Source organism: Miscanthus floridulus, chromosome 4 (assembly GCF_019320115.1).
Source record: "Miscanthus floridulus cultivar M001 chromosome 4, ASM1932011v1, whole genome shotgun sequence".
Classification (NCBI taxonomy): Eukaryota; Viridiplantae; Streptophyta; class Magnoliopsida; order Poales; family Poaceae; genus Miscanthus; species Miscanthus floridulus.
The window spans coordinates 20,703,068-20,722,644 of NC_089583.1; the positions used below are offsets into that span (position 1 = coordinate 20,703,068).

General features: G+C 45.9%; 2 protein-coding genes across 3 annotated transcripts; one reads left to right on the plus strand and one right to left on the minus strand.

The window, feature by feature from the left end:
* Positions 1-66: 66 nt before the first annotated feature.
* On the minus strand, positions 67-2,375 carry LOC136551109 (F-box protein At3g07870-like). Its single transcript, XM_066542695.1, has 2 exons — positions 2,260-2,375; positions 67-2,154 (listed from the first exon to the last, which is right to left on the minus strand). The coding sequence occupies exon 2, from the start codon at positions 2,121-2,123 to the stop codon at positions 903-905; it is 1,221 nt and encodes a 406-aa protein (XP_066398792.1). The 5' UTR covers positions 2,124-2,154; positions 2,260-2,375; the 3' UTR covers positions 67-902.
* Positions 2,376-11,258: 8,883 nt separating this feature from the next.
* On the plus strand, positions 11,259-14,293 carry LOC136551110 (non-specific lipid transfer protein GPI-anchored 14-like). 2 transcript variants are annotated; one of them, XM_066542697.1, is made up of 3 exons: positions 11,259-11,930; positions 13,461-13,547; positions 13,672-13,942. In XM_066542697.1, the coding sequence occupies exons 1-3, from the start codon at positions 11,579-11,581 to the stop codon at positions 13,791-13,793; spliced, it is 561 nt and encodes a 186-aa protein (XP_066398794.1). In that variant the 5' UTR covers positions 11,259-11,578; the 3' UTR covers positions 13,794-13,942. The 2 variants fall into 2 exon arrangements, with proteins under 2 accessions (XP_066398794.1, XP_066398793.1); XM_066542696.1 differs by lacking the exon at positions 13,672-13,942 and adding an exon at positions 13,954-14,293 and having other exon boundaries at positions 11,270-11,930.
* The last annotated feature ends 5,284 nt before the right edge of the window (positions 14,294-19,577 follow it).

Sequence of the window (19,577 nt, forward strand, 5' to 3'; positions counted from 1 at the left end):
GATTCTGGGCTCGATCTATACATTTAAGGTAGTGCACCCACCATTACAACGACAAAACGGAGAAGGAAAACGCACTCAATGCACACCAAGCAACAGAGTATCATCAAACCGTTCTCGTAGTGACAATCCTACAATCCTATATTTAAACAGAGAGGCTAGTTTGCTGCACCAGCATCTCTATCCTCATGCATGGCGCGGTAAGGTAAGAGCAATTTCAATACTTTAGCCCATATGCCCTTTTTACCATGGGACGAAAAACTACTCACATAGAGCCCTTACTCGAACAATTAAAAAGTAGAAGACCACCACTAATGTTTTCTATTATATCCTTGCGCCTGTGGGGTCTCCACGGGGGCCCTAATTTTTATTTTATTTTTGAAAGTAGGCCCTACTTTTTAGTTTACCATTCCCATCCATCTCTTTCTCATTCCGCAGGTAAGGAACACCCTCCATCCCTCCCACTCGTTCACCACCTCTAAATTCAGGCCCTGTTCACTTCGTTGAAAAGACTGGCTAAAAAGTACTGTTCGCTGATTTCTTATGAGAGAAAAACATAATACCGTGGTTAATAAGGCAGGCTGATAAGTTAGGGCCGTTGATCACCACTTCTTCCATCCATGCCGACCGGGAATCAGGTCCCCGGCCTCCTCTGCTCTACTCACACTGGGCATGCATCAGTTATATTTGCGGATTATTATTGATACAATTACCTCCTTCCCACCAGTAAATGTATCCGTAACAGAACACAGAACACAAAACGAATCCACCAGTTGTCCTTAGTGATGCCATCACAGTAAAAAAATAAAATAATAAGGACAATATATGCATGGCAATGCTCACCTGTCACCTCATTAGGTTTTTCCGCTGACCATGTCTGAGCATGTATTTCATTAAGAGAGAGGTTAGTTCTCACTATGTAGGCTCAACAAGCTTCCAGCATGCACACTAACTCGAGAGGAATGCCTTAACATCATCAGACTCGCGAATGTACTTGTTCTTGGGTCATAAATCTGCAGCAGTCCCATGGATCTAATAACCGTGACAATCCTGCCGTCCTCTAACACCAACAAAGGATGCATGGGTGAAAGGTGTCCAGAACGTTCAATCTGCACACTATACTGCTTGACCCAAAGGCCTTCCTCGGAGTCCTTCAGGAACCACAGGTCCATGACGCGGCTTGAACCATGAACAATGACCAAGGAACCATTCAGGTTGGCCAATGTAACCTGCTTCAGATACAAATTGTGCCGGCCGCCACCACCAACGAGGTCGCTGGGTCCCTTGATTCTTGGCCTCCATTCCTCCGCCTCGAGATCGAACCGGACTATCCAGCCTTGCTCATCGGCTCTGCGATTCACGACGGCGAAATACGCCGCCACGCTTAAGCAGTAGACCACCCCACCGACGACCACCCTGGTCCATTCATTCCACACGAAAGACCTCGGAGGTCCCTGCATTCCCCTCCACCGTGCACTGCTGCTGAATGTGCAGACCTCAAACAGGTCGTCACGGTCGCTGCCACTGCCGTCGTGCCGTTGTCGAAATGGAAGCATCCGCAGCACCTTGAGCTCGCATGTTCCGGCGACCTGCCCAAACATGTGCACGGGCTCCCCATAGTCGCGCAGGCTGAACCCTCGCGCAGCGTGCTCTGGTGCGAGCCTGTCTGATAAATTGTGCACGGCTCCGGTGACCGGGTCGGGCAACCGGAAGCTGCCGCTGTTGATCGTCTTGACGCAGACGAGACCGGAGGCCGCCACGCTCACGACCATGTCGCTCGCGTTCCCTGCCGCCACGTGCCTGACGATCTGGCCCGACGACATGTCCAGGACGTCGACGAGGCTGTCGCGGTCCAGGTCCACGTCGTCGGCGTAGGACGCAACGATGTAGGGCTCCGGGCGTCGCGCGGCGTGCGCGGCGGCGAACCACGGGGCGGAGAGGAGGGACCGCCACGCCCGGCACACGGTGCGCAGCCGGCAGAGCTGCTTGCCCGGGAGACGCAGCAGGATCTCGCACAGCGCGTCCAAGGGCAGAGCGCCGGCGTTGCCGCCGCCACAGACGGCGGGAGTGGCGGGCGCGGGAAGCCTGCGACGTTGCTGTGCGCGGCGCGGCTCCGGCGACGACATGCTGGATACGATCGAAGGCCTCGAGACGTACCTGCAGCATACAGTGACACGAGAGGTCGGATCGTATCGCGCAGGCTCGCTGTAGTTCGGCCGATCGGGAAGGCACGGTCGCGAGGGCCGAATGAAGAGGGCATACCAGCGGATCGTGATGGATGTCGGTGCCGATCCCACCGACGGCGGCAGGGAGCGCGCCGCGCGCGGCGTTGTCAGGGGAGTTGGGACTCCGTACGTCGAGCGTCGTGGCAAGGCGGTGGCTCGGTGTTGATCCGCTATCTAGTTGATTCTGGGGATCTGGGACGAAACTGCCGCCGAAAGTCTCTCATGTAGCAGCATCTTGTGCCGTCGAAGCGACGAAAACAAAATGGACCTTGTGGGCCGGGAGAAACGGTCAAGCGCACACAGACACGAAGGCCTGCAGTGGATGGAATCCAGCCTGATATGCGCGCAGTGCGCTGGCAGGCCGCAGTGGCATTTTTGGTTTGTTGAGTTTGCCTGCCACGGGCTCATGCTGGGCCGGCGTTGGCAAAAAAAAAAAAAAAAAGCTTTGGCAAAAAAAATCGTCTAAACGACATTAAAAAAACCGCCTAAACTGTACTAAGCGTTGCTTCCCTTAAAAAAAGATAATCATACGCCCGTCCCATCGGGATGGGCTGCTTCGCACGCCCCGTGCTGCCGGCCTACGCGCCGTTGCTCGCTCCCGCTCGCGCCCTCATCCACCTCGTCTATCATGGAAGGGGAGGCTAGGGAGGCCTACGCCTGCACCTGCGTTTGTGCCCCCATCCACCTCACACTGTTAGTAAGAAGGGGAGGCCTGCGCCACCGCAGTTCCCAACCAGGTTGGTCGTGACCGCCGGCGACAATGTGTTTCAAGTATTTCAGGCGTTTTCAGACATGTTGCAAGCCTATGTTTCAAGTGTTTCAGTTGTTTCCGACGTATGTTTTAAGTGTTTCATCTGGATGTTGCATATGTTGCTATGGTTATACACGCATGTTTCAAGCATATGTTTCATATGTTTTTCAGATTTATGTTGCAAGTGTTTCATCTGGATGTTGCATATGTTGCTATGGCTGCACACGAATGTTTCAAGTGTTTATCTATTTTCAGGACGTATATTGCAAGTGTTTTATCTGGATGTTGCATATGTTGCAAATGACTATGTTGCAAGTGTATGTTCTAAATGTTTCATCTGTTTTAGGCGTATGTTGTAATTGTTTTGTCGATGCGAAAAGTGACCAACTAGTAAATATTTGTCGTTTTGCCATACGTTGTGATCGGATGTGGCCTAGCACTCAATGACACATGGTTTATACTGGTTCAGGCAACGTGCCCTACGTCCAGTTTGAGTCGGTCGGTGACTTTATTCCTGAGCCTAGGTGCTTGAAGTTTGCTGTGGGGTTACAAACGAGTGAGAATAAGATGGGGGTACCAGAGGTCCGGTCGGACTCTGGACCGAAGGGCCGAGAGTGACGGGAGCTTCTACGTGCGCTAAGTATTGGAACGTATGCTCTGTGTTGCTTTAGAATGTCTAAAGCTAGCAGAGAGTGAGTCGGAATGATCTGTGTGTTGTCTTTTGTTCGTTGAATCGATCCTCTTTTAGGAGAGAGCGCATCTCCTTTTATAGATGAAGGGGACGGCCTTACAAGTGAGACAGAGGGAGTGTGTGCTACCTAGTCTTGTTGCCCACGCTATTGGATACGAGATGGTTTGTCGATGCCTACAATACTGTTGACGCCCTGATGCATGTGGTTGGTTCCATCCTTTTCTTCTATTTTGGCAAATGTCGACGTCTACCATCACTACTAGAGAACAGACTTTAGAACGATGTCCTAATTTAGCATTAGCCTCGGCATTTTTTTGTCCCCGTGACTAAAGGACCTTTAGTCCCGGTTGGTAATACCAACCGGGACTAAAGGTTCCTTTACTCCCGGTTGGAGCCACCAACCGGGACTAAAAAGTCCTTCAACCTTTAGTCCCAATTGGTAATACCAACCCGGACTAAAGGTACACCCTTTAGTCTCGGTTGGTAACACCAACCCGAACTAAAGGACCCTTTAGTCCCGGTTAATAACACCAACCGGGACTAAAGGTCCCCCGATGGGTTAGTTCAAAAGGAAAGCATTCCATCCATTGTTAGATGTGTTGTGTAGGTGGGGTGGTAAGCTCCGCGCGAGGCAGTGCATGAGGTCTTGGGTTCGAATCTCACGGGGCGAAGCGGTGGGAGACATTATTTTTTTTAAGCTGGGAGGATCTTTAGTCCCGGTTGTAGCAAACCGGGACTAAAGGTCCCCACCATTAGTCTCGGATTCATAGTCCCGGTTGGGAAACCGGGACAAAAGCCACGTTGTGTAGTAGTGCATACTGTAGGACAAATATCGACGCCCACAACACTGTTCGCGTCCTGACATGTTTGGAAGTTTGCAAAGTACCCTTTTTGACATGGCCTGATAGTACTGTCCTACAGATGTGCATGGTACCATCCTCAGTATTGCGGTTGACTTGTGCGCCTTACCTTATCTGCTCCACCTGATTTCTCGGGTCCTCACCGAGTGAGTGTCCCTGTTCGGTCGTTCCCAGTCGGCTCCGACCGCGTCGGTTGGAGAAGAGCCGCAGGCAGAGGTTTGGTGCCTTTGGGTCGAAATCGGAAGCGAGCGTCGCCCCTCCTTGGCCAGGCCTTCCGGTCGGAGAGAGCGGGTCGGAGTCGGAAGTGAGCGGCGCCTCTCCTTGGCCAGGACTTCCGGTCGGAGAGAGCGGGTCAGAGTCGGAAGTGAGCGGCGCCTCTCCTTGGCCAGGCCTTCCGGTCGGAGAGAGCGGGTCAGAGTCGGAAGCGAGCGTCGCCCCTCCTTTGCCAGGCCTTCTGGTCGCAGAGAGCGGGTCGGAGTCGGAAGCGAGCGTCGCCCTTCCTTGGCCAGGCCTTCCGGTCGGAGACTGGATCACTCTTACGGCCTGTCGTTAGGTATCTAGACCGGCCCAGGAGTTTCTCGTCGTCCGCAACGTCGTCTTCTAGGCTGAGCTTTTTGCTGGGAAGCAGGCCCATTAGGGACTCCGGGGTTATCAACCCGACATGTTTCTTCTGAGTGTTGCAAAAGTAGATCGTAGGGGGGAGAAAGCCTAAGCCCTAGGTGGTTCAGCTGCTTCGGCTCCCTGGTGTGGCGAAGATGGAGGTCGCGAACACGAGAGCTGCGGGGACGTGATACTGTGGCGGATCGGTCGGGATGTGGAGCGGGATGGGCGCAAGCACGTATCATCTGGCAGGATGGGTCACAGGCCTCCATGTTGCGTGCATTGGCCCAAAAACAACTTTGGTAAAAAAAACGGCCTAAACTGTAGTAGCGTTGTTTTCCTTAAAAAAAACTAGTCATCAAAAACTTGATACCCTACATCATAGAGCATAGATCAACGTGGAATGTAGTTCCTATATTATTTCTACGCGTTTTCGAGTATAAATACTAGTAGCGGCAGCCGCAGTAGAGTGGTGATACGGGCACACTGTCCAAGGTTTGTTGGTGAACATTCAGAGCATTACTCAGTTGCCCGTCTCAAAGTCGACTTTGAGCTGTCTGATAAATACCCAACCAAGCATTTGCATGGATTGCAACAGGTCCTGACCATCTATAATCACAACTTGTTGCAACTAGCCCGCTTGTGAGCGTTGGATTTGATTGCAGAATGCAACCGCTAGAAGATGCCGTTTCTTGGCGTGTCATCAATTGAACTAATGTCATAATTGTGACCGTTTCGAGTCCAGGCCCACACAGTTTGATCCATTTCATTCCATCAGAACGGTTGGCTGAAAAGACAGTTTATTTGTCCCTATTATTTGATTCGAGTAAAACATTTACGACGGTGCTAACGTGGATACGATGCTTAATTAAGTGCGTTCCTACTTATTGTTTGCTAACATGATAACAGAGCCTACTTAAGCACCAATAATTTGCAGTGTAATATAATGTATTCCAAAAAAATTTAGACAACTTAAAAGGAAATCCTCAAATAACGTATGTACCATAGATTAAACCCAATTATGGTTTTCTTCTTAACATTTTTTGTCAAATCTAGACATTAACACCATGTAGCCAGTATAAATTTTAGAGGACGGAGGGAGTAGGGACTAATTTTTATACAGATGCTTAATTTATTTATATAATAATATTTTCTTATTAAGAGCTTGCGTACTAATAGTTTGGAATTAATCATTTTGCATGAACTTTGCAAAGTTGCTCCCCCTTCTTGTAAAGTATGCATTTTTTTGTTGTTGTGCTGTTGTCGTTGTTGTCGCTATGCTGCACACACGCCAGCCTCCTCCATGCCGTGCCGCGCATGACCTCCACAGCAAGCCCACGCGAGCTCCTCCACGGTGAGCCCGTGCTAGCTCCTCCATGGCGAGCTCCACAACGCCGCAAATCTCGTCGGAACGAGAGAGACAGAACTTGCGGGGTTGCGGGAGTCGAGCAGAGATGCTGCCGGCGATGGTGATGGAGACCAAGTAGTAGGCACCATGGTCGATTCGTGTGGTTGCGGGAGAAGAACTCGTGTAGTCGGCCATGGCTGTTGATCCGATCCGAGGGAGAAAAGGACCGCGGGCATGGCTATCGATCCGATATCCAAGGGAGAAAAAAGGTGAGAAGAAAACAAAAAATAAATAAAATAATCTCTGATATGTGGGTCCCATATATTGGGGGTTTATTGGTGATCTGTTGCAGCATCTTCTTCAGTAACCCCAAAAATAGTATTGGTGATCACTAATACCATCCTATCGAAGATAAAGTATTGAAAAATTGCTGGAGATGCTCTTAATAAGATGTCTTTATCTGCACTTACTATTAGTACAACAGCCGAGGCAGATGTTTTTAATTTTCGGAGGCGGATAAACCAACCGCTTCTAATAAATTATCATTGTTAATGGTTATGGACGGAGGCAGTCAACATGTCCATCTTTTTGGGACAGAGCAAAAACTGCCGATCGGAATGAATCGTCTTCGGTGTAATTTGCCGTACTCCTAGTACAACAAAAAAAAGAATATCAGGCAGATGACTTTCACGGTCCGCATATTGGTCCATACATATTCCGGCGAGCCCCATCAGCAAATTATTATTTTCTCGAATGGAAGCAGGACTTATATTAAATCTTAGCACAGTACATTTCTAAATTACATATAAAAAATCAGAAACAAAAAATACATAATACTATCTAGATCTTTCATCATCTTCTCCTTCAATGGCTTCCCTCAAATGACGTGGTCAAAGTGTAATCCTTATGCCGAATCCAACGACCAACCCCAAAAGATTAGGCATATCGTAAGATCCAACGGTTCGAAACTAGTCCAAAACGCATCTAAATCGCTGAAAGTATATTGACAGTTGCATCGTCGGGTATGACATAGGCAAATTATTAACTCTACACATATCTCAAAGCAGCCATCTGATTAATTAAACATTCTCTACGAATTAGCCAGTCATCCGGTGCCCGTTCCTTTGGTTTCCATGAGGGCGTCCTCAACGGGAGAGGAGAAATCGTCAGCTTACCTGGCCTAGTGTGGAAATAAAAAGGTACAAAATATATCAGCCATGGAGGTGGGTCAAGTAGCCAGAGACAGTACAGTTACCGGGAACTGTGCGAGACTAGCGAGATGCCAAGCGCTAGCGGCGAGTTTTCATTCCCTCCCTCTCCTCCACGTGATCCTTCCGGCTAGGGCTAGCTCCGAGCCCCTTGTTGGGGACGCCCTGAGGTCCGGCAAGGCGACAACACTGTGCCTGTGCTGTGAGCTCGCCGTCGTGGCGTCGCTGCACGCCGCCACCAAACAGAGCTCATGCATGTGATCGAGTAGGTCCGAGCTGAGTCTCTTGCTGACGAATGACGATGTGCCGTAGCCCATAAGTCGTTGAGAAACCGGCACACGCGGGCAGCGTCATCCTCGCCGCATGTCGTCGTCCAGTCTCCGGTGCTCACTGGTATTCTTGCGCTCGCTCGCTCTTCCACCAGTTCACCACCTCGAGGAGCCAAAAACAGGCACCATGTCCATGCCTTTCTTTCGATCCCTCCTTGTTTGTTTCTGTTGGTGGGTGGTGACGGCGGCTGCTGCTGCAACAATGTGCTATGTCACTGGCGGAGCCAGGGGGGGACTGGCAGGGGCCATGGCACCCCCCCCCCCCCCCAATATTTCACAACAAAAAAAATTAGTAGTATGACTTAATATTTTTTATTCATATTAAGAGAGAGATTATATAAAATTCTTGTCATATATACCTATTAATATCTTCTAGATAATATAATCATACAAAACACAACTAGATAATAAAATTATCGCAATGAAAAAGACCGAGTCGGTACTCAAGATTTACAAAGTCATCCTATACGTATTGCTGTTAACGGGCATATCACTTACCACTGAAAAAATAACGTCTTAGATCCTAGAATACATATAAGAAATTGTGAGCACCCGTTCAAGCCAGTGAATTAATTTCGATAGTCATCACAAGGAACCTGACAAGTTGAGTTACACTTAGTTTTTACATGTTGGCTCTTTTGGTCGGCCCCCCCTAAGTATAATTCTTGACGGCTGGCCCCCCTAAGGATAATTCCTGGCTTCGCCACTGGCTATGTTTCCATTGCTGAGCACCATGTGCTGCCGGACCTTCTCCCCGTGGATAAGATTAATGCTCCGCTGCGGCCTGCGGCGACGACGACGTCCGTGGAGAGCACGGCGGTCTGCGTGGCTGCCTGCGCGTGATTGGACGGGTCAGGCAGTGACTCAAGTGAAAAATATAATTAAGAAAATATTTAGTTGATTAGATGGGCTATTTACGATTTGTGTAATTTTTATCTTGAAAGATAAGTATTGGAGCAGTTCGCAGTTATTTTTTATTATTATGTTGAGCATCCCAATAATAGGTAGATAGATACAAACAACAAACATAAATATGGCTCCGTTCGGCTTACCCCATATTCGATTTGTTTTTTCAGCCAGAACAGTATTTTTCTCTCACAATAATTCAGCCAGAACAGTGTTTTCAGTCAGTTTCAGCCAAGATTCAGCAAGCCGAACGGGCCATAATGAACTACCTAATAAGACTTAAAAATAAAAAATAATTATAATTAAATAATCTGCACTCAAGTCTATTGCTTTTTGTTGTTTTCCTTTATTGATGCAAAATGGGATTTCAGTGATTGCCCTTAAACCAAATATCTTGGTTTCATAAAGTGGAGGAACCGTCCTAGTCCACTACTAAACATCATTTGCTTCGTGATGAACAAATGCATCAAAAAATTAATATAATAGACAGCTCTTCTGTCTACTTATTTTTGAAAAATGCCAAATACATCAAGAAATTAGGAAAAATAGTCAATATCTAAGTCTTTGACCCATCAATCAAGCAGTCATCCTTAAGCCCTCTTTGGCACGGCTCATCCAAAACGGCTTCACCGGTGAAGCCAAAGCCGGTGAAGTCAGAAAAACTGGCTTTTTTCGGCTTCTAGTTCATTTTAACCTCGGCTTACAAAACGGCTTCACGCTACATTGCCTCGATTTGCGTAAAATAGATAAAGCCGAAGCCGGCATAAGCCGTGCCAAAGAGGCCCTTAGAAGTCGATAGCCACGATTTTTTCGTGAAGGTTCACTGTCAGAAAATATCTTGCAGATGTCATGAGAACCTGATACACTGTAACACATTTGAATGTCCCTAACACGAGAATAAGGGTCCGTTTGATTCTCTGGTCTAAAGTTTAGTGGCTAAAGTTGAGGACTAAAACTTTAGACCCCTTTAACGTACTTGTATGGTCTAAAGTTTTTAATGAGGTGGTCTAAATTTTAGACAACACTTTAGACGTTCTGTTTGAAGCCGCAAGAGCTAAAGTGGTTAAACTTTAGACCATGAGATCCAAAGAGGCTTTAAATCCAGTGATCCTCCTCTGCTCTTGGTAGGCAAAACACATGAAGAGCTGGAGCCCTTTTCCCACTGCTAAGCAACCGAAGCCAAAGCCCTGCCTAACAGACTCTCCTAAGTCAAACGTCACAGGAGGACATCTAGTTGAGTCCTGCGCTACAGTTGTCGGGTCGCATGCAATGCAAGGCGGGGGAAATGATCGTACGTCCCTTTCGTAGTTCGTCACGGGATATTTTGATCCCAATCCGCCCAAGCAGAGTGGTTTATGGCACCTCCAGCAGCAGCACCTCCCTGTCACCTTGCCGGCTAGGGCCTTGTTCGCTTTTCTTATAATTCATTTTTTTCAGTTTATTTTTTCAGTCAAAATAGTATTTTTCTCTCACAACAAATTAGCCGAAATAATGTTTCTGTTTGTTTTTTCAGCGAAACGAACGAAGGCTAGAAGACGAACACAGAACAACCCATCAGACGATCGGTTACCAAACTGCCACAGTTGGGCTCTGTTGGATAGCTGGAGCGATGGCCTTCGAGTCTTGGATTGGAGCCCCTGAAATCAGTGGTGGACAAATGGAAAAACTGCAGTGGATCCTGGGAGATCCGGCACTACCCTCCCAAACGCCCAAACCTCGCACTGTTGCCGCATCAGGCTCTGCGATCTCCTGTTCGGTTTTGATTAACACATGCATGGCCACGAAAATCGCATCTTATTTTTACTTGAAATAAAGAAGTGATTGAATCGCCAAGTCTATTTCGGCTTTCCGGTCCAAAAAAAAAGTTATATGTGTATATCACACCTTATTAGTTTGATGAACAGCCATCTTTTTGTGTGTGCGAATGTTCGCAAAGCGACGCTTCTTAGGGCCTCTTTGGCACGGCTTATGCCGGCTTAGGCTTCATCTATTTTGCGCAATGCGTGAAGCCGTTTTATAAGCCGGAGTTAAAATGAATTAGAAGCCGAGAAAAACCAGTTTTTCTGGCTTCACCGGCTTTGGCTTCACCGGTGAAACCGTTTTGGATGAGCCGTGTCGAAAGGGGCTTTAATTACTATCAGCAGCATCATATCCGTGCACGGATCCATCCATCAGCCGGCTTGTCACTCGGCGTATGACAGAGGCAAATAAGCAGCGAATCAGCACTCAACGGCTGCCATTCATCGATCTAGCTACGCACGTCACTACCGCTCCACTCCATCACTTACATCACACTGCACCCGGCCGAGACACCGGTGCCTCCACGCGCGGCACCCGTCCAGGCCGTGCCCGCGTGGGCGCGTGGCCCATAGGCGACAGCCAGGTCCTCCCGCAACCAACTCCCGGGTCCCGCGCGCGCGCTAGCTCTCTATCTATCTCCACCACCTCACCTGCCGTCATGACGCCGCGCAGGCTCTGCCGCACCCGGCACCGGCGCGCTCACACCGCCGCACCCCCCTCTATATAGTCCGCACCCCGCCCGCCTCTCGCTATAGCCAATAGCCATCCCGGGCAGCCGCAGCAGCCCAAGCAATTGCCCAACGCCCCAACCCGTGCAACTTCGTTGCGATCCTCTGCCAGCAGCTCCGGCCGGGCGGGGCGCCATGGATTCGAGGAGGAGGGCCTTGTTGCTGGCTGTGGCCGCGGTGGCGCTGGTGGCGTCGTGGGCGCCGACGGGGGTGGTCGGCGACTTCGCGGCGGACCGTGCGGAGTGCTCGGACACGCTGGTGGGGCTGGCGACGTGCCTGACGTACGTGCAGGAGCAGGCGACGGCGACGGCGCCGACGCCCGACTGCTGCGCAGGGCTCAAGACGGTGCTGCAGAGCAGCCGCAAGTGCCTGTGCGTGCTGATCAAGGACCGGGACAACCCCAACCTGGGGCTCAAGCTCAACGTCACCAAGGCGCTCGGCCTCCCCGCCGTCTGCAACGCCCCCGCCAACATCTCCGACTGCCCCAGTACGTAGTGTCTCACTGACTAGCTAGCTATAATAGTAATAACAGAGGCGAAACATACGTATGCATGTGATCTATCAATCATTAATTGCCAGATTGCTGACATATCGATCCACCTGCTACTGGTTGAGAGCTTGTGATCTTAATTGCTGCTTTACGTACTCTAATTGTCCACTTGGTTAAGACTTTCCGAGAAAGTGCTAAGTACAGTTTCTTTTCTTTTTATTAATAGAACTAGACAATACTTGACAAGTCTCAGTTATTATTCTATCTTAATCATAACAAAAGAATACTTCGCGTTGTTGCATGAATTTTTTTTTAGAAATAAAATGGTTGTATCACTGCATCTATGAGAGAGGTATATATATGCTGTCAAAATTGGATAAGCAAATGGAAAAGTTTAATAAAACGGTTATAGAATATTAGATTGAGTTATAGGAGAATGTGATGGTTGAAGAAATAATATAACATTGATGCTATGTATGTTGATGACTGGAAATAATAATTACATTTAGTAGAAGATATTGTAACATTTATTATTAGGAGGTTAGGAGGTGGGGATGATACGACACTTAGTGGAGTATGACGCGTAGATAGCTTGCATAATTGAAAGATAGGGTAATAACTGCATTTAGTTGAAGATGTTAAGACACTTTATTGGAGGAGACGACGTGACACTTAGTGCAGTATGATACATGAATAGCTCATACGTGAAGACCGAAAGATAGAAAGATATGTTTTCATAAGGGATAGATAGATAGATAGATAGATAGATAGATAGATAGATAGATAGAAAGCAGCTTCACCTGAACTTGTTAATTTTGCTAAGCCGAATACTAGGACATACGGTTAAAACATACACGTGCGGTCCGTCCATGCCTCAACCTAGAAAAATCACCATTATTTTCTAGGAAAATAGGAGTAGAAACGAATTGCTGTAAATTGACCACCCTCTGTGGCTCTGCATATAGATCAGGGCAAAGCCCGACAGATCCTCCTTTCGAGCGTCACCTTGCTAGGACAGCAACATGTCACAAGAATTCCGTGTCCCATAGGAAACGGATCGGAAACAGATATCTCGGGACCGACCGGGCTTTGTTGTCTCGTGCAGTCTGCCGGAGCCCAAGGTGGGAGAAGGGAAGGCTCCAAACGCGCGGGCTTCCTTGCGGCTGCACGGCAACCGGCCACCCCGTGATCGATGCCGGTTCGGTTCGGCGCCTGATCAGTAATCATTCTGGCCACTTTGGGCTACCAGAGAAGACCCCGGCCCGACACTCTGACAGGGACAAGTGTGGACTCCTGCCTGACGGCACACATCCAAGCAACAAGTCGGCAACAAATGCACCTAGACCTAGCAGTGGCCTTAGCTAGCTCGTTAGGCACGCCATTCCAGTTCTTGTTCGATGAAAAAGACGTGAACACACTGGGTCCATACTCCATACTAGTTCATAGCACTGTGTTTCTCCTGGGATGCTGTGCTGCGACCTGCAACTGACATGTGATGTGTTTTTCTGTTGTGGCGACGACGCGCAGGGCTGCTGAACCTGCCACCGGACTCCAAGGACGCGCAGGTGTTCGAGCAGTTCGCGAAGCAGGCGGCGGCGCAGGGCAGCGCACCCAGTAAGTTTCAGTACTGTGTTCTCCACTCCGTTTTCTTCGTCTCCTTGCATGATTTTAGATGGTTTACAGTGCCTCATCTGACGGCGTTTACGCCCTGATTGCGGGACACCTGATTGTCCTGCAGCTGCAGGAGCTCAACTGCTGAACTGCATACGTGCTAGCTCTGAACAGAGTGCACCGGTAGAACAGACAAGTGCAAACGCATATATGTTTCCGAAAAAAAAGAGAGAGAGAAGAAGAAAATGAAACTTTATATATAATATATGCATACATACATATGGTCGTCGACTCGTGGCGAGCATCTTTTGGAGCTCACTTTGCACTTGTTTAGTTGTTTTCGATTGCAATTGCAATCCTCGTTTGCTTTCACGCTGTCTGACGCACGCCTAACCGTGGTGCCTTCCAGGTGGCGGCGGCAGCGCGGCGCCCGCGACTGCGCAGAAGAACGGAGCGGCGGCGGGTCCCGGCAAGCGGTGGTTGGGAGTGGGAAGAAGGGTCGGTGATGGCGGCGCACGCGCGGTGGCGCTCCCACTCTTCGCCCCGCTCGCCGTGGCTTTCCTGATTCTGCTCGGATAGAGACAGACGGCCGGCCGGCCGGGATCGGGAATCCCGGCGGTTTAGTTGGCGCCGTTCGTTGCCGACTTGTGGTGTCCTCGGGTGCGTGCATGGTGTTGTACTTTTCATACTATGGGAAAAGAAGATATTAACTTCGAATTCGAATGAGAAAAGACTATGCCTTTGTACAATTTTCTTTTGTCGCGTATCCTTCGAGAGCAACTCCAGTAGCGCTAGTTAGAGTCATTCAATGAATATTCTCTTCATACATCTCTCTCTTATATTTTCAATGGACACTCTAATCTTTATTCCCTATACTCTGGTAGCTTATTATAATTTTGCTTATGTGCAAAAATCTATGAGAAAACTGCCGTTTGTTATTTAGAGAGCCCATGTAGCACCACCGTGGAAGGGAAGTTGGCTGCAGGAAGGGGATAAGCGGCGACATGGACTAGAAGGCTAAAAGGGAATGAGCATTTGGGCTAGCAGGAAAGTGCAGATAGCTATTGGGCTTCAACCGCGAGAGTGTGAAAAAAAGAGAGAAAAAAGTCCACATTACCTCATCAACTTTTGCGAAAGTCTATTTTTCCTCTCTGAACTTGAAAACTGGGTAAACCACCCCCTCAACTTTTAAAACCGTTCATTTTACCTTCCTGACCCGGTTATGGGTGGTTTTCGAAGACCGTTTTGTCATTTTCTTTTTTATTTATTTTGGTTGAATCTTTGAAAAATCATAGTAAATCACAGAAAAATTATAAAATAGAAAAACCAATTTTGTTGGACTCCACATGAGTAGAACTACACAGTATATAAATTTTTTTGTTGTAGCTTTAGATCTATGATTTTTTGTAATTAATTCAAAGCTATAGTTTTTATGGTTCAATTGTGGTGAAATTTTTATAGCGAGTTAATTATTGTATGATTGAACCGAGTTATACATTTATTTAGTTTTATGCTTGTTAAATAGTTTTAAAATAGTTAAAAGTGTATAAAAATAGGAACAAGTATGAAATTTTTACTACAGTTAAAACATACAATAATTAGACCATCATAAAAATTTTACCACAATTGGACCATAGAAACTGTAGCTATGAATTAATTACAGAAAAGCATAGATCTAAAGATACAGCAAAAACTTTGTATTAAAGCATACCATATTATATGTTTACTGTATAGATCTACTCATGTGAAGTCCAACAAAATTGACCTTTTCATTTTATGATTTTTCTGTGATTTACTATGATTTTTTAAATATTCAGCCAAAATAAATAAAAAGAAAAAGACAAAACCGGCTTTGAAACCACCTATAACCGGATCAGGGAGGTAAAATGAATCGTTTTAAAAGTTGAGGGAGGTGGTTTACCCAGTTTTCGAGTTCAGGGAGGAAAACTAAACTTCGATAATAGTTGAGGGAGGTAAAATGGATTTTTTTTTCTAAAAAAACAAACAAATTCGGCTTCACACAACACAAGCCGAACAACTTTGGCTCTTTCCTAATTTCCTTCCCTTATTCCCTAGTCAATCTATTTTCTAATCTGAAATCTGCCATGGTGCACATCACGTAAGCCTGGATGATGAAGTGGTCGAAACTGCTAGCAGTATTGCGGCAAGCCAGAAAGCAAATAATAATAAGGCGCAATGTTTGTAATTTTGAATAGTTGTCTGAATCAATATTTCATCCTCTTAGCAATGTACTATATGCTACCTTTATTAAGCCAAATTCTTCTCTAATGCTGGGAATTATGTTGAAGTCATGCATTATTATTTTTTACGCTAAAACTGTGAGGGAGATCCCCACAGCGTGACTTTGTATTAAAATTTTAACAGAGTCTACAAGGGTACAGACGAAGTCATGCATTATTACCGGTTGACGCTAAACTATTGTATTGTGTGTATAGATTGCTCCCATAAGGTCTTTTGTTTGGATGTTGTTGGATTCACATCAATCCACATGTGTTTGGGTGGATTGAGGTGGAATTTAATTCAAGTTCCACTCCACTCCATCCCAATACATGTGGATTTATGTGAATCCGACTATATCAAAACAAGACCTAAAGTGCATTATCTATTGATTTGGTATACTCAATGTATTTGTCTTTCATTAGTTCCTCGTGATGTATTTTGTATCATTCCACTTCATTTTCCCTTTTTTTCTTTTTTTTTGGGAAAACACTTTGTTTCTCCATGGAAACTGCTTTAAATACATATGGTGGTAGTCGGTATAGCCCCCTCTACTATATTTTTTTTCTGGATACTTTGTAATCCTGTAAGTTCTGCATATGGAAAATGCAATAAGGTGTATTATAAAGATAAGTCTTTTAAGTCTAGGTAATCCTTTAAACTGTCACATGTGTTGAGTTCAAGAATGTGAAATAACATGGTGGGTCAGGGCCGCCAATTTAGACTCCTATACCTACACGTGGTATCTCACCAATGTGTTGTATTAGGCATACCTTGATGTCTGGGTTTTTTAACTTGTTATGATCGACTAGGAAACTAATATGTATAAACCGATTAGATCGGAGCTCTATATTAACCATACACCTCTAGATTATATATAAAGAAGGGTACAGACCCCTGGTCTTACCTAATAAACATCTCTAGTGCTCCTCAGTATACGAGCACAAGCAATCAGCATGTTCGCTTGTTGGTTTCAGCCTGCCCAAACCAACCAGCCAACAGTGTTTTCCTCTCATAAAAAACCAGCATCAGCCAGCCTAAACCAGCACCAACCCCAACCAACGAACAGGCCCAATACAAACACCGTCATACACAGGACGTAGGACACCTTCTGCCTATAAACTACTGTAAATCTGTGCCTCTGGGCGTACTCTAGATCTTCTAAGCGCAATACATCCCATAATTGCTGCCTATGGTAACATGAGATATAGTTTTGTTGTTCGAAGAAACTAGGGGTGAATTTGACCTGTATGGCACCACTGAGCTCACTTCATTTTTAGTACTCCAAATGATTATCACTATGTCCATTCTAAATTTTAAGTCGTTCTGCACAAATTTATATTGAAATGGAGGGAGTAATATTCACGGACTAAACTTTAGTCTCTGTCTCATCGGATGTTTGATATTAATTTAGAGTGTTAAATTAATATAGACTAGTTACAAAACTAATTGCACAGATTAAGACTAATTTGTGAGACGAATCTATTAAGCCTAATTAGTCCATGATTTGACAATGTGGTGCTACAATAAACATGTGTACAGATTAATTAGGCTTAATAGATTTGTCTCGCTAATTAGCCATGACTTTTGCAATTGGTTTTATAATTAGCTCATGTTTAGTCTCCCTAATTAGCATCTGATCATCTGATATGACAAGGACTAACCCTAGATCAAACACCCCCGAAGTCCTAGCTATCGGAGCATGGAAGAGACGAAGAAACCCTAGAAGACCAACAAATGAAACACAAAAAACTATTAAAATGTTGGGAATAACATGTAGCACGTATTTTCTCTGTTTGAAAAAAATAATATCCTAGTTGTACCTTCATTCAATAAAATCGATCAAATTTATAGAAAATGTCATCAATATTCATGACACTAAATAGGTATACATAAAAATATAAAAAACAGTGAATCTAATGACATTTTTTTAATATAAAAAGTATTGGCATTTTTATATAAAAAATAAATTTACTTTATTAAATTAAAACAGTTTGACTCGGTGTTCGGGCGAACAGAAACAAACCTGATGGACCATTTCCAAGTTCATTGTCATGTACTCCACTCTAGAATAATCTCTCACAGCTAAAAAGACTAAAGAGGAGACACCGTTTTGGTGCGACAAAAACTTTGCCTCACCTTCCTGCCCTCCCCCATGCGATCGTCCCTCTGCCTCACAGTGCGACATCCCCTGCGATCGCGATCCCCTGATGCTCGCCCCGCAATCACCGCAGTCACCGCAATCTCCGACGGTCTGCCTTCCCCCTTGTACTCACGCAGTGATTTGGCCTTCCTTCCGGATCCCTCAGCCCTGTCACCACCATCGTGAATTGCCTGCGACCGCCGCCACCATATGGCGTCCTCGTATAGGACGTCGCGTGCCACCATCCCTCGCCCTCGCCCAGCAGTCTGCGGAACAGATCGACGATCATCGCCATCTCTACTGGTCCACCGAGAAGGAGAACGACCCGTACCTGCCGCCGCTGAGGGAGAGACGACGAGGATCTTATCCTCGCCCAGCGCATGCCATCCTCTTCACGGCCACTGACGAGAGGCCATCGCAACCCATCGCCGAGGGAGAGGCGAGGTACGTGTGCCTATCTCCTCTCCATTTGCCCTGTGATTTTCAAGTGCTTTTGTGTTGCTCTGTTCCTCAGCCACTGCTTGGCTTGCTTGATCTGGGCGTGTCGAAGAATTTCAGCGGTGAGATTAGCCCATGCTGTGTGGCTCAGGGACATATATACTGTAGGTTTGTTGGTTGTGGATATTAATAGTCACCCACGTGATGTTGAAATTTCTAGGACTGGATGTGTGCGTGGTTGATTTTTTTTTTGCTAGATTTGATTGATGCGTATATTGTTGAGTCTATTCTCCACCTCAATGGACGGCGCCCTTCTATTTTTTACTGCACGAATTGAAGTACTTCATGTGAAAATTTCTACTCTTTTTTTTGTTGTGCGAATCGAAGTACTTTTATGTGAAATTTTTACGCTCGGGATCTCTAGAATCAACTTCGTCTCAAAGGTGTTTAGAAACATGTCAGCAGAATCATCACCAGCACGACAAGGTTAGCTGATCTAAAAATTGCTTACCATGTGGATATGTTAATGAAGCAGAAGAGAGCCTTTGTCGACTTTTCAACTTCTATTATACTGTCTACTATTAATTAGAATGTTTTTTTAGATAATGTGATTTATTTATCTATTTAATTTTAGTTAGACTTCTCTAAACCTTGCTTCAATCATTGAGTATAAGCATGATTTTGTTTTTGAATAATACAGAAAGAATGCAGTGAAGCCATTAGACCTCTCCAGAAGTATTCTTATCTATTGAATCATGAAACATATTTATATGTGATACCATGCCATGTTTAATCATTTTGACATGTTAGCAACACAGAAAAGAAAAATATTTTTCATATTATATATGGTATACTCTGGGATGTCAGTATCTACTATTTTGTTTGGAATGGATTTTCTGTAGTTGCCTCAAATTCCATATGTTTGACATCTATGTGCAGAATTTTAACATTTTTTCATTAAACAATTGACCTCTTAGGAATATACGAGGCCTTGGAGTTGAGGGATGGATGACTTGATTATCTTGGCAAGGGTGTTCTTAAGGTTAGTTAACCAGCCATTTTTTATTTCAGTCTGAGGGTATTATACTAGCTTTATTTGCCATGCACTCACATGAACCATAGTTGTTCATGCATCTAGTGGTCATGGTTAACTTTATATAATTGAAACCAACATGTGTATCCTCCAGCATTTACTTACGATAAAATTGATTTTT

Bases quoted from the DNA above. Each gene is read 5' to 3' on its own strand.
- LOC136551109 (XM_066542695.1), bottom strand. From the start codon at position 2,123: ATGTCGTCGCCGGAGCCGCGCCGCGCACAGCAACGTCGCAGGCTTCCC.
- LOC136551110 (XM_066542696.1), top strand. From the start codon at position 11,579: ATGGATTCGAGGAGGAGGGCCTTGTTGCTGGCTGTGGCCGCGGTGGCG. The intron at 11,931-13,460 runs GTACGTAGTGTC...GACGACGCGCAG, and splicing joins CAACATCTCCGACTGCCCCA to GGCTGCTGAACCTGCCACCG. The intron at 13,548-13,953 runs GTAAGTTTCAGT...GGTGCCTTCCAG, and splicing joins GGCGCAGGGCAGCGCACCCA to GTGGCGGCGGCAGCGCGGCG.